At 43.6% G+C, this 12,540-nt stretch overlaps 1 protein-coding gene across 2 annotated transcripts in view; it reads left to right on the top strand.

The window, feature by feature from the left end:
• Positions 1 to 12,540, top strand: part of ciita (class II, major histocompatibility complex, transactivator) — a 28,999-nt gene that overhangs the window by 14,872 nt on the left and 1,587 nt on the right. For both annotated transcript variants that reach the window (XM_080446904.1, XM_080446903.1), the window contains exons 12-22: positions 1,728 to 1,790; positions 2,382 to 2,596; positions 3,254 to 4,575; positions 5,409 to 5,948; positions 7,245 to 7,424; positions 8,524 to 8,595; positions 9,131 to 9,211; positions 10,109 to 10,192; positions 11,299 to 11,382; positions 11,759 to 11,842; positions 12,290 to 12,373. In XM_080446904.1, coding sequence (XP_080303030.1) covers positions 1,728 to 1,790; positions 2,382 to 2,596; positions 3,254 to 4,575; positions 5,409 to 5,948; positions 7,245 to 7,424; positions 8,524 to 8,595; positions 9,131 to 9,211; positions 10,109 to 10,192; positions 11,299 to 11,382; positions 11,759 to 11,842; positions 12,290 to 12,373 — 2,809 coding nt within the window. The remainder of the gene's footprint in view (positions 1 to 1,727; positions 1,791 to 2,381; positions 2,597 to 3,253; positions 4,576 to 5,408; positions 5,949 to 7,244; positions 7,425 to 8,523; positions 8,596 to 9,130; positions 9,212 to 10,108; positions 10,193 to 11,298; positions 11,383 to 11,758; positions 11,843 to 12,289; positions 12,374 to 12,540) is intronic.

Genomic DNA, 12,540 nt, shown 5'->3' with positions numbered 1-12,540 from the left:
TCTGGAACGGAAGGTCCAATCTGCTCAGTTCCAAGCTTGTTGGGTGCGTGACTTTGAGGACATTAAGCATGTTATGATCTTCTTTTATTTTATTTTTTTTATGGTTTTCGGGCCAAAAAGTATGGTACCTGTTTGTAAAAAAAAGTCCAATAGGTGCCCTTTTGAAATTCCAGCCCCTGCCTCTCCAAATCCTTCTGCACGTCCCTGGTCTACTTACTGTCTTTATGACCGAAGACACACAAATCATCATGCAGTGTTCTGTGGCAAAGCCACATCATGCAGACTGGTTGCTTGTGTGCATATCCCAGTGTGGTGATACAGCTCCTTTGGCCAAAGGGAAATAGGAGTCTTTATAAATACAGCACCAATGAAGTGTCTCACAAGAACAATGTTGGTGTAACGAAGTGCTTTTCTCTGAAAATAGTATTTGTTTACAGAAGTTTAACTTTCACTTTTACTTAGTTAAAAGGGGCTTTTCCTTGATACCACCGTCAAACATTTACTCATGGGGGAATGTTGGGTTTAGTATAGTCTTGACTGTAATACATGACATTACATTACATTACAGTCATTTAGCAGACGCTTTTATCCAAAGTGACTTACAATAAGTGCATTCAACATAGGTAGGGAACGAAACTACTAATCACCAGAAGTCTTAAGTGCATTTCCTGCAAAAACAAGCAACCAAGAGTATACCTAGCGCTAAGGTAAAAGTGCAATATATCAGCTACCTACTTTATCAAACAGATGAGACAAAATAGCTAAATCAAATGAGCACGAGCTAAAACAAATAAGTGTATCGACTAAACAAGATCCAATAAAACAATACAACAATAAAACATAAATAAAACAATAAAACTGTTCTACTCTAATGTGACAATAAAACAATAAAACTGTTCTACTCTAATGTGAAGTGTATTGAGGCAACTTGTGATTTGGCACAATAAATACAATTGAATTGTATTTTATGAATTAAAACATTTTGACAAGCCAGAGAGAGTTTCTGAAATATCTCTCTCAAATGTTTACAATACGAGTTCAGGCGGGAAGTCGTGGTGAGCATAGAGCTCCTCCTACTGGTTTCTATTCTCAATACTACAATCCAGGACCTATTTTAATGAATACAATGTTGTTTTAATCAATCTCTATGCTGAGAATGTTAATACAATATAACTAGTACATGTGCAGTGGTTGGAGGTGGTCTCCCTACTCTTCCACTGAGATATATCGACCTTGGTGTTGGATAGGACACAGATTCGTTGACAATGCACAAGAGTGAACAGTAGATGCACCGCCATCTTTATTGTAGTTCAGTGTTGGTGGTTATTGCCTGTCTGTCGGGAGGGAGACAACAGACATAACATGAAAAGATTGTAATAGCTTTAATAGGGAGAAACAGTAAATGATGTTGATTAAAATAGTGCCCATTCTCTCACGCTTGATTGAGAAGCGAGTGGTGAGTAGAACCAGAGTGGGATTTCTTGCATGTGTAAGAGGGGAGCAGATGATAGAAAACCCAAAACAGAATCATTACAGAACGTTTTGGTTGTAGTGTCTCATAAACAAATGTGAGATGTGACAATGTGACAAATTCCGTTCTCCCGGGTAATGCAGTTGATAAACTCGAAGCCTGACCTCTATGGGCTTAGATTTTACTCACAGAATAAGGTGTCCAGTCCTGTGTAGCTCCACATTATGATGACAGGACTTTCCCTGTTGTATTTCAGAGTTGTCTCCCAGTAGAGAGTCGCCTCTCCCCCCGTCTCCTCTGACCCCCACTGTGCAAGATGGTAAGTTATTAGAGGTGTAGCTGTTATAGAAGTCTCATTGCTTACACAGCCAAATGTGTTAACTCTAAAACCTGATTCATACTCTGTCATACAATGGTGTCACGTGCTGAAAATAGCCAATTGGCTATTTGTTGTACATTGTTGTACGGCGGAGTAAGCATACAGTGTAGAAATTGTCCATTGCAATGAATGGTCTGCTTATTAGTTTGGTTTATTTTTCTATTACAGGATACTAATTTGGTACTACTGTGTGTATCGTTTACAAAAGCATGAATGCAGCCAGATATATCACATAAAAGCATATAAGGCAGACTGTTACAGTAGCTCATTAAGGCCAGACCGCACCAATGCAACTAGTCGCAACTCCTTGCAACAAAACTGTTTTAAGGCCTCTCCACACCTATGCAACTCCTTGCAACTGCCATTGGGGATAATGGTTGCAAGAAGTTGGAAATAGTTGCATGTTGCAAGGAGTTGTAAGGAGTTGCATTGGTGTGGACTGGCCTTTACAGTTCTGATTTAGTTAATGCTTTGTATAAAAGTACATCTATATTTAATGGTGCATTTATTCATGTTTCATCATTTCTCCAGACTATGTGAGGGACTGCATTCAACAAGCCAAAGCTCACGTGAAACAAACCTTCCAAGAAATGGATGCGGGTACTAGCCTGACCTCTCATTACGTGGATGTACAGTTGGTCGAGAGAACGATCCTTCCAGGGAAGAGCACCCATAGGTACCTGGACAAGGAACTGGTCCCCATGGGAGACTCAGAGCGGCAACAGAACTCTGTCAGGCGGAACCAGGTGAGGGTCATGTCTCATCGGATGAGCTCCAGGAGGAGTTTTGATTACTTTTAAAACTAGGAGTTCGGGTTGCTACGCAGCCCTCACACCTACATCACACCGTCCGACTGATATGCCCATATATGAGGATCTCTGTATCTGTCAGTCCTTGTCCCTTTTATGCCTAATACGGAGATCTCTTTATCTGTCAGTCCTTGTTGTTTGCGCCTGATGCCATGACGACACGTTGAGGTTAGACAACGCACTCCATATTTGGGCGTGGCTGTATTTGGAACTCCTTATATGGGTATGGCTGAGTCATGGTGACATAGGCTTTCATGTCAGAGGTCCGCCCGCCTGCCGGCCGGTCCTCCCTTAAGCCAATTTTCATATAGGATAGGATAAGTAGTTTTAATCTTCTGTCATGTGTAGAGTGACCACAGGGGATTTTAGCTATAGTTATACTTACACATATTTGTAGGATCAGTGAGTAATCTTGAACAGGTATCATAAAACACAATGTAGTACAACTCAGTATTTAAATGGTGTTTTTTTAAGGTGTATTTTAAGGTGAGATATTATTATAAACCCTCTGTTTTTTTTGGTCATTTATTTGTCACATAAAAACACAATAAAACTCATTGTAACTCACACTTTTCTCAACTTTTTTCTTCTCAGATCTTTGTGAACTCAGCTGGAACCTATCCCAAACGTTGTGTACTGTTAATAGGCAACGCTGGCATGGGAAAGACATCCCTGATCAGAAAGCTCTGTCTCGATTGGTCCAGCGACTCCCTCCCTCAATTTGACTATGTCTTCTTGTTGGATGGAAAAGCTCTCACTCTAACCGAACCAACCTACAGCCTTCACACCCTCCTGCTCCGCCTCTCCCCCACCACTGCTGCTTGGCCAGACCCTGGCTGCATCCTCACTCAGGTCCTCAAAGCCCCCAAACGCCTTCTAATCATCTTTGATGGCTTCGAAGACTTGCGGCACTATGAGGCTTTGCTCCAGCAGAGTCTGGATAAAGAGGTGGCTACGTCACTACAGAGAGACACTCAGAAAGAGAGCTATACGGTTAGACAGCTGTACTCTGCCATCCTCCAGAGGGTTCTCCTGCCAGGCTCCACTCTTCTGTTATCCTCCCGACCGAGAGGCTTAGCCACCTTGCTGCTGAGGCGGGCCGACAGCCTTCTGGAGCTCTGTGGCTTTGGCTCAGCAGAAGTACAAGGTTATCTGTCCCAGTACTTCTGCGATCCTGCCCTCAGGGCCTCTGCTGTGGACAGGCTGGAGAGCAGCAGGTACATGCACAGCCTCTGCTGGAACCCCGGGCTGTGCCGACTGGTGTGCTCGGTTTTAGAACACTCCCAATGTTCCGAGGGTCTACCCAGTACACTGACTGGCCTCTGCCATCAAGCGCTCAGGGTGACAGTGGGGCGGGGGCGTCGGAACGAACACGCAGACACCCAAACGAGGACGGTGACACACTCCAGAGAAGAGACCCTAAAACACAAGCCAGGCACCACTCGCTCACAACGCCGTCGCACCCGCACTCAGAACAGCGTTAGAACACGTGCTCGCACTCGCGCCCAGGTGGAGAGGATAGAGGAGAAAGGAAAGGAGGAGGGAGATGGAGGTGGAGAAGAGGTTACGGAGGAGGAGGGAGAGTTTCTCTCCCAGCTAAGTTCTTTGGCCTGGGATGGCGTCAGAGACAACTCTTCCCTTGTCCCTGTGGGACGAAGCAGCTACGGCACGCTGAGGACCCTGGGCCTCAGGATGGGACTGTTCCACTGTCACCACCCGAGGAGGGGGCAGGGTGAGGCAGCAAGACGAGGAAGTGGAGGAGAGGTGAAGGAGAAGAGAAGAAGAGGGAGACCAAGTAAAAGGAGCAATGAAATGCGAGACGATGAATTCAATGCTGTAGTGGATGACTACATCTTGTCTTGGGCCAACCCCTTCTTTCAGAGTTTCCTGGCGGCTGTGCATCTGTCTATGTCCAGGTAAAACACAATGTTTAGTTCAAAACTAAAAAAGGTGTATAGGTTAGGAAATGTTAAAGAAAACCTGCCACGTGTTCATGTGTGTGGTGCAAGCAGTTACCTGTGTGACTTGTTTGTTCATCTATTTTCATTTTGTGGTTTAGGTTTAATATTTGTGTCAATTATATTTAAAAAGAAATGTGTACATTGAGGGATTTCAGGGGGAGTCCAAGATAAGCTCTGAAGGTGTCCATACTTTTCAAAAGACAATTAGGCCAGCTCTTATTTGACTTGAAATAATCTGAAGGTATAAAAAGATCAAATAGTAAAGAACATAATAGTATAATGTAGTCGCTGTCGAGTGGAACCAAATGTCCAAACCTGTTACTGGAAAAAATTATCTGAGTTCTGATGGATCCAATGTAGTTATTGTTTAGTCACAAGCAAGCGCTTGTTAATACTTTCCATTGGTTCAATATTTATGACAGACTTAACCACTTTCACTTAAAAAGAATTGCACATTTACAAACTCAGCGCGTCGCATCGCAACGTTGTGAGCTTGAGGATCAGCTATTTTTGCTACTTTTTCTCAACCCTCTTTTACGTCAAAGTAGGGCATTCATTTATGAAAAGTAAAGTTGAAATATAGAGATACAAGGTTTCTGCCTGTCAGCAACGATATGCTCTGTACCTATGGTACATGTATAATATACGTATCTCTGCTGTTCGGCAGAAACCAGCTCCAAAATGTTACTTTTCATCAAAGTTGGTATTGTGACTCTTTTCACATCCTGTTTCCTACCTATCCTTGTTTTTACATACCTTTTGTACCCTTGTTCCCTCTCTCTTTCTAGGACTGTATCAGACCGTGCATTCCTCCTCCTGACCATTCCCCTCCAGTCAGGCCCCAGGATGCGTCGCCGAACTCGGAGGGAGGAGCTTGACCTCACTCAGCGATTGGCCGTCGGCCTGTTATTCCTCCATAGGGCGGAGCTGCAGGAATCTCACCTGTATACAGACACGCCTTCCATGGACACAATGGTCGCCAAACGGACCTTAGTAAGAGAACACATGGAGGGCGTCAGCTACGGTGACCTAAGGCCCCCCCAACTCTTGGAGGCGTGTCACTATGTTCACGAGGCGAGCGTCCCTCGTGGTGACGGCGGCAGAAACAGGTGTGGCGTGCGACTGCTCGACCACCTGGCGAGGAACCTTCCTGTGACTCTGATGTTCTGTGGGGTTCCACTCTGTCCGCCTGACGTGTGGGTGCTGGGGAAGGTTCTGGAGCAAGCCGGAGCTGCGGGCAGGAGATTGTGTCTGGGTGCAGAGGAGACTGGGATACGCATGTCTGGACTCAAAGCTCTGCTGGACCACAGCTGCATTCATACATACAGGTACAGTTCATGTTTTCCACCGTTATCAATTTGACATTATACCTGACTCTTAAACAGCGTGTTTTAAGGACACGTCTGCAGTTGCAGGGGATTCAAGCTGGGACCTTTCTGTTATAGGATAGTCACCCAAACCAATGCCACCCACTCCCCCATTATTATTATTCCCTTTTTTTCTTTCCTTTTTTAAAGTTATTTCTTCTGGCCTCTGTGCCTTTATTGATAGCATAGTGGAGAGAGACAGGAAACAAGGATAGAGAGAGTCAGGGAGTGACATGAGCCCAAACCCGAACCACAAAAATAGGTAGTGTGAACCATAGATATTAGAAACCTAGATACCTCATTGGCCTCTGCAGTTCATTGGGGCGACTGGTATCGCAATACACGGCGGCTCTTCCGTCTTCCGCAGGGAACCTGTCACTCAAAGTGACTACTGGCCAATCACAGCGCTCACAGAGCGTTGACTACTGGCCAATCACAGTGCGTCTTTTCCGGGACTTGTCAGTGCAATGGTTCTCAACCAGTGGTCCGGGAACCGCCAGTGGTCCTTGAGGGGGTTCCAGGTGGTACCCAGCTAAATGATGGAGAGTTGATAACCAAATGGACCCTTATAGATCTTTAAATCTTGAGTATAACATTTCACACTGTCAAGAGTCAAATTGTTAAACATCTGCATTACTTATTACTAAACAAGTACACAATTAGAGAACGTAAACAATTGTTATTTTGACAACATCTTATCGAACGATAACATATTCTACGTTTTGGGTGTGAGAGGCTAAAGCTTATCAAACGGTGTTCCGTGACTCAAATGCTGAATAAATAATGGACCTTGATATGAAAAAGGACCATGTCTCTTATTTGAATTTCACAAATAGAGTGTGGAGTTTGCCAAGTTCCAACTAACTAGATGCTGCGCACAGCTGCTGCCTCTTAAAGGGTTAAAAGCTGGGTTACAAAATGACCCGCCCCCACCTGCCTCTGATTGGCCTACCGAACTTCCGCGTCTGTGACGCACACGGCAGCCCTGCGGAAGCAGGAAGCGCGCCCGAGATACAAACGCTTCAGAGCCGAATGAGGCGTCTACCTTTATATGTCTATGGTGTGAACATTCTCTTTGCCAGGCTAAAATCTCACTTACTGTAGCTCTGGGCTAATGAGGGATTTAGACCTGGGCTAGGTACAAATATCAATCCAACTATTCTCAACATGTTGTAATCTCTGAAGTGATTCAATATTTTAGGTTACATATTAAGCTTTTCATTCCATTAATGTGACAAACTTTGGGTTTCTTTTCAGGGTGTGCATTGCTGGTGTCATAGCCCTATGGGAGGAGCTTGATCAAACTGGGGAGGAGCTACTTCTTAAAGGGGCAGTGTCCAAATTCAAGCTTCACCCCATGAAAGCCACACAGCTGTATCACTTAGAAAACCTGGCAAAGCTGGTCGACATACACACATACAGGAGAATGATGGACAGGTATGGTGATATAAACATACTGGCAAGTGTGTGCACATATACAAGTAGTTATTATAAAGCATGCTCCAAACCAAGTTGAAACAATAGTTTCTAACTAGCCAAACATCATTGCAGAGGAGACACCAATGCGAACATCGTGTGATTGGTCCGACACACAATGTAGTCATGATTTATATTGTTCTATATCCACAATCTGCCTGCAACATACCATGGACAATTTTGAATGAAGGTTGTCTGAGGAAGGGCGCTCGGGGTGGCGCGATGGTAAAGTATACCTATCCACCACTGCGGAGGTTGTCGAGCATCTATACGAACACAATTGGCCTGTGTTCGGGCCAGGGAAGGGTAAGCCGGGGTGGCACCTGTCAGCACCTGTTGGGCGAGAGGAGTAGGATGAATGCCCTACGTCCTCCCGGTGGGGGTTCCTCACTCAGTCAGTAGGATACAACAGCAGTGACACAAACACACACATGTGTGTGCTGTGTGGGGAAGAACTAATTGGCACAACGACTACATTGGGGGGAAAAATATATATATATTTATTTTTTTTAAGTTGAGGAGGTTAGGAGGAGGAACACACCTCTATAATTCCTTTCTGAGGGACTACAAACTCACCCAGATGGCAATTGATTAAATTAAATTAAATTGATTAAAACCGGGAAAGCATCTGTGTCGTTTTAGATTGTTGTGTTGGCTATACAGAAATAGCACATTATACAAGCTTGTAGATCTGCTATTTTAGAAAAATCTTGAAAGTGTGAGAACTACTGATTTAGAAGGCGTTTGTAGAATCGGCCCCAGGGAAGAGAGATAGCACACACATTGACCAATGTGTCAGTCACCAGAAATAGCAAAATCTCAGAGACAAATAATTTGTCTCTGTGGGTGTTGGAGGGTGATGTAAACAAACAGTGGCATGTCTAACATTCAGAACTCAGAGCAGAGCCAAAGCGAGTATAAAACAGTTTTTCTCTTTCTCTCTCTTTCGGTCTTTCTCTCTCTTTCTCTATGTCTGTCTCTACTCTCTACTACTACATACTCGCATCATACAAAACTCCCCATGCGTTGACTGTGTAGTGAGCATTGTGTTCTCTCCTAGTTCCAGTCAATCAGACATCATTCTGGCAGAGGGCGTGCCAGCGGTCAGAGAGCTGCACAAGCTGGAGCTGGAGTGAGTAATGTAGCAGCACTGATGATGATGATGATGATGATGATGATGATGATAATGATGATGATGATGATGATGATGGTGATGATGGGGGGTGATAATGATGGTTTTATTGCTGCCGCTGATAAGGATAACTATGATGATGACTATGACATTGAGGTTTTGACTTTGAAGGGCAAAATCATAATCTTTCCAAGTACGTTTTCAGTGAGGGATTTCAAAAGATGTGGTCACATACAAAAATAGAATGAAATAATTAAATGCAAAATACTGTAGTAACATCCAAGGTCCAAGATACTAATAATGTATTTACAGGAATGTGTACAGGTCAAAAGGTCAAGGAACTATACTTAGAAACTGAGTAAACACACAGCTCAGAAGTTTAGTATCAGAGTATAGTATTTGTGTTATCTAGTAGTATATTTATAGATCTTTTTCAAATAAGATAATGACAATACTGGAGTTTTTAATCATAATGTGTGTTGATGTTAATGATGATTAATGCTGTTTCTGATGAAGATGTGTTGTGTCTTTACAGGCTTGGTCCAGAGAATGGTCCCCTAGCTCTGCCTACGCTTTGTCAACTACTCCCAGGCCTGCACAGCCTGCAGCACCTAGAGTCAGTATACAGCTTCTGTCTGTGTGTGTGTGTGTGTGTGTGTGTGTGTGTGTGTGTGTGTGTGTGTGTGTGTGTGTGTGTGTGTGTGTGTGTGTATGTGTGTGTGCGTGTGCGTGTGCGTGTGCGTGTGCGTGCGCGTGCGTGTGCGTGTGTGCGTGTGTGTGTGCGTGTGCGTGCGTGTGTGAGGACATTATTACCAACCGTTTGATCTCAGTATGGGCTACTGTTATAATTATAATTTATCACCAGTCAGTGCACGGAGGTACCTTTAATGTTACAACATTAAAAACAACAACAACACTGGACTGGTTTAAAACTACAAGGAAAGCTACAGTAGCTTGCCTTCCTGCTGCAGATCACACCGTCTCTCATACAATATAAAACAAATTATGCAGTTGATGAGGATATTGTCACCTTTACAGTCAAAGCCAGATTACCGGTCCTTCCAACCTCAATCTCTCTCTGTGGTACTCTAATACGATTCCTCCTCATTGTCTGCGCCATGACCACAATCCAGTTACTGAAACCAGGTCACATATTCTGATGATCGGCTGCTATGTAAATAAGGGAGTGTACATTGCTAGGCACGACAGAAATGTTGACCTACTAGTTAAGGTCATAAGTTCATATGTTTCATCATCTGTCAATATGTTTAAACACTCTTGTGTTTCAACTGCCATATTCCAACTGTGCAATAATGAAGATTATGCCTTTTCAGATAGCTAATACACCAGATGTTGTTGTTGTTGATGTGTGTGTGTGTGTGTGTGTATGTACATACATGTGTGTGTGCATGCATGCGTGTGTGTGTGTGTGTGTGTGTGTGTGTGTGTGTGTGTGTGTGTGTGTGTGTGTGTGTGTGTGCGCATATCTAACCCTCTCTCCATCCCCCTGCAGTCTGGAGAATAATAAACTAGGAGACAGGGGAGTGGAGCGATTGGCTGTCACTTTGGCGTCCCTATCTGCTCTGGAGATTCTCAAGTGAGTCCCACAAGCTAACTTCTCTGGCTCTGTGTCTTTACCATGGTTATTTATGCTGTTTGCTAGACATTATAAATGGCCTGTAATTAAAAGTAATTAACAAGAAGATAGGTCCCCATAGTTGAAAGGCAGACAGAGCCTCAGATGCCTGCAGCTCACTGATCACTGTCTCTCTGTGAAGCGCACTCACCACAATCTGCAGCTGTGGCATTAAATGTGGAGTCTAATGGTCTTTCTTTCTCTGCATCAGATCAGTTCATTTTCTTCATTACTATGGTTAGTTTTTCACTGTTGTTTGCAGAGTCAAAAGTAATGCTCCTAGGTTTTGAGAACAATGAATATGGAGTGAATATATTCATGCAGGGCAGTGGCAATGCAGTAAAAAGGAAATACATGTGTGTATATTTGATGAACAATACAATGGACACAGGTGCACTGCAGTCATATGGGGAAGTGAAAGTCTTTTTAACAGCTTTAAGCCTGATTTATACTTTGTCATATGATGGTGTTGCACAATGATCTACAAGCTCACAATGCTTCATATTTTTTATGAATAAAACATTCTGTTTACCTTTAGTTTGGTTTGCTCAGGTTTATGGGAAATAAAGATTGTATCTGTTGCAATGTGGAATTGGAAGCAAGGCAAGTCAACAAACAACAACCCTGTTTTACTAGGACAGTGACTATGTACTGTACAGTGGTTTTGGGTGAGGAGGAATGACAGTAGTTCAAAAACTGTTTTTAGTAGCCCCGATCCTCCTGTATTATTAAGTGAGAAATTTCAAATGCAAACATCTTCAATGATCCCACCACTTCCTGTGCTCAGTCTCATATTGAGGACTCAGGATACACAATATAAACAACTCAACTAATTACGTGCAACCGTATTACAGCTTTACATGCTTAACAGCCTGCTGTCACCACCTGCTTTGGACAAAAGTAAATCACACTTGCGTTAGCCTCACATTATCTTTATATTAACGGTTAAAGTCTCTCAACTGTTAAAGTCTCTCAACTCAGTATTCTGTGGTTTGCTTTCCATTTTTAAATCTCTGAAATCAAATAATCAGAGGTATCATTCTCTCCTTTCCCACATCTATCTCCAGTCTGTCTCGGAACAGTATAGGAGATGAAGGGATGGAGAAACTGGCACATGCTCTGAAGACCCTGCCCTCTCTGCACTCTCTCAGGTATATACTGTACAGTGTACACACAAACAGGCCTGATGCAAGTGTGTGTGTGTGTGTGTGTGTGTGTGTGTGTGTGTGTGTGTGTGTGTGTGTGTGTGTGTGTGTGTGTGTGTGTGTGTGTGTGTGTGTGTGTGTGTGTGTGTGTGTGTGTGTGTGTGTGTGTGTGTGTGTGTGCGTGCGTGCGTGCGTGCGTGCGTGCGTGCGTGTGCATGGGTCATGTCACACACAGACTTCAGTGCACGTTTTTTTCAACATGTTTTTCAGTTCAGTGATTTCAATGTACATTCGGCTTCATTCTCTTGTGCGTGTTTGTATGCATGTGTACGTACTTGTGTTGGTGTGTGTGTGTGTGTGTGTGTGTGTGTGTGTGTTTCAGTCTTTACAGTAATGTGATCAGCGATGGAGGTGCAGAGAGTCTGGCGGCCGTCCTTCCTCAGCTGACCTCCCTCTCTGACGTGGAGTAAGGCTAGCATATAAACATCTCTAAAATCAAGTCATTTCTGTCTGTAACTTTTCGGTAACTCTTTATTTTCTGCATTAGTAGAAAAGCACTAAGTCATCTGCAGTTGGTTCAAAATGCAGCTGCTAAACGTTTACCTTTTTTTCAAGTTTTTTATTTGATTAATTGTTGCTGTTTTCAACTTGCAACAACTTGCATTTCAGTCACTATGAGTCATTTTAGTTGCTTTTGTCAGTATGGCGTTTGTTTGCCTATTTTTGCCAAATGTTCACCTATTATGACATTCCCAAAATAGGGATCATGGTTTGGTGTTTTGGAAATCTGAATGGCATGCCATTTAATATACTGCACACTGCACTTGGTCATTCTGCCACTCTGGAATCCATAAGAACACGGTTTATTGCAATACAATGAAACTGACTGACCTGGTTTACCTGTATTCCACAGTGTGAAATATAACAAGTTTACAGATGTAGGAGCACAGAGCCTGGGAAGCAGCCTGAAACACTGTCCATGGATGAAGAGCCTGAGGTGAGAACACCCTGTGTGTGTGTGTGTGTGTGTGTGTGTGTGTGTGTGTGTGTGTGTGTGTGTGTGTGTGTGTGTGTGTGTGTGTGTGTGTGTGTGTGTGTGTGTGTGTGTGTGTGTGTGTGTGTGTGTGTGTGTGTGTGTGTGTGTGTGTGTGTGCACGCGTACTT

This window comes from Gymnoscopelus braueri (genome assembly GCF_963280865.1).
Source record: "Gymnoscopelus braueri genome assembly, chromosome: 13".
Lineage (NCBI taxonomy): Eukaryota > Metazoa > Chordata > Actinopteri > Myctophiformes > Myctophidae > Gymnoscopelus > Gymnoscopelus braueri.
This window is presented reverse-complemented; position numbering and strand designations above follow the sequence as displayed.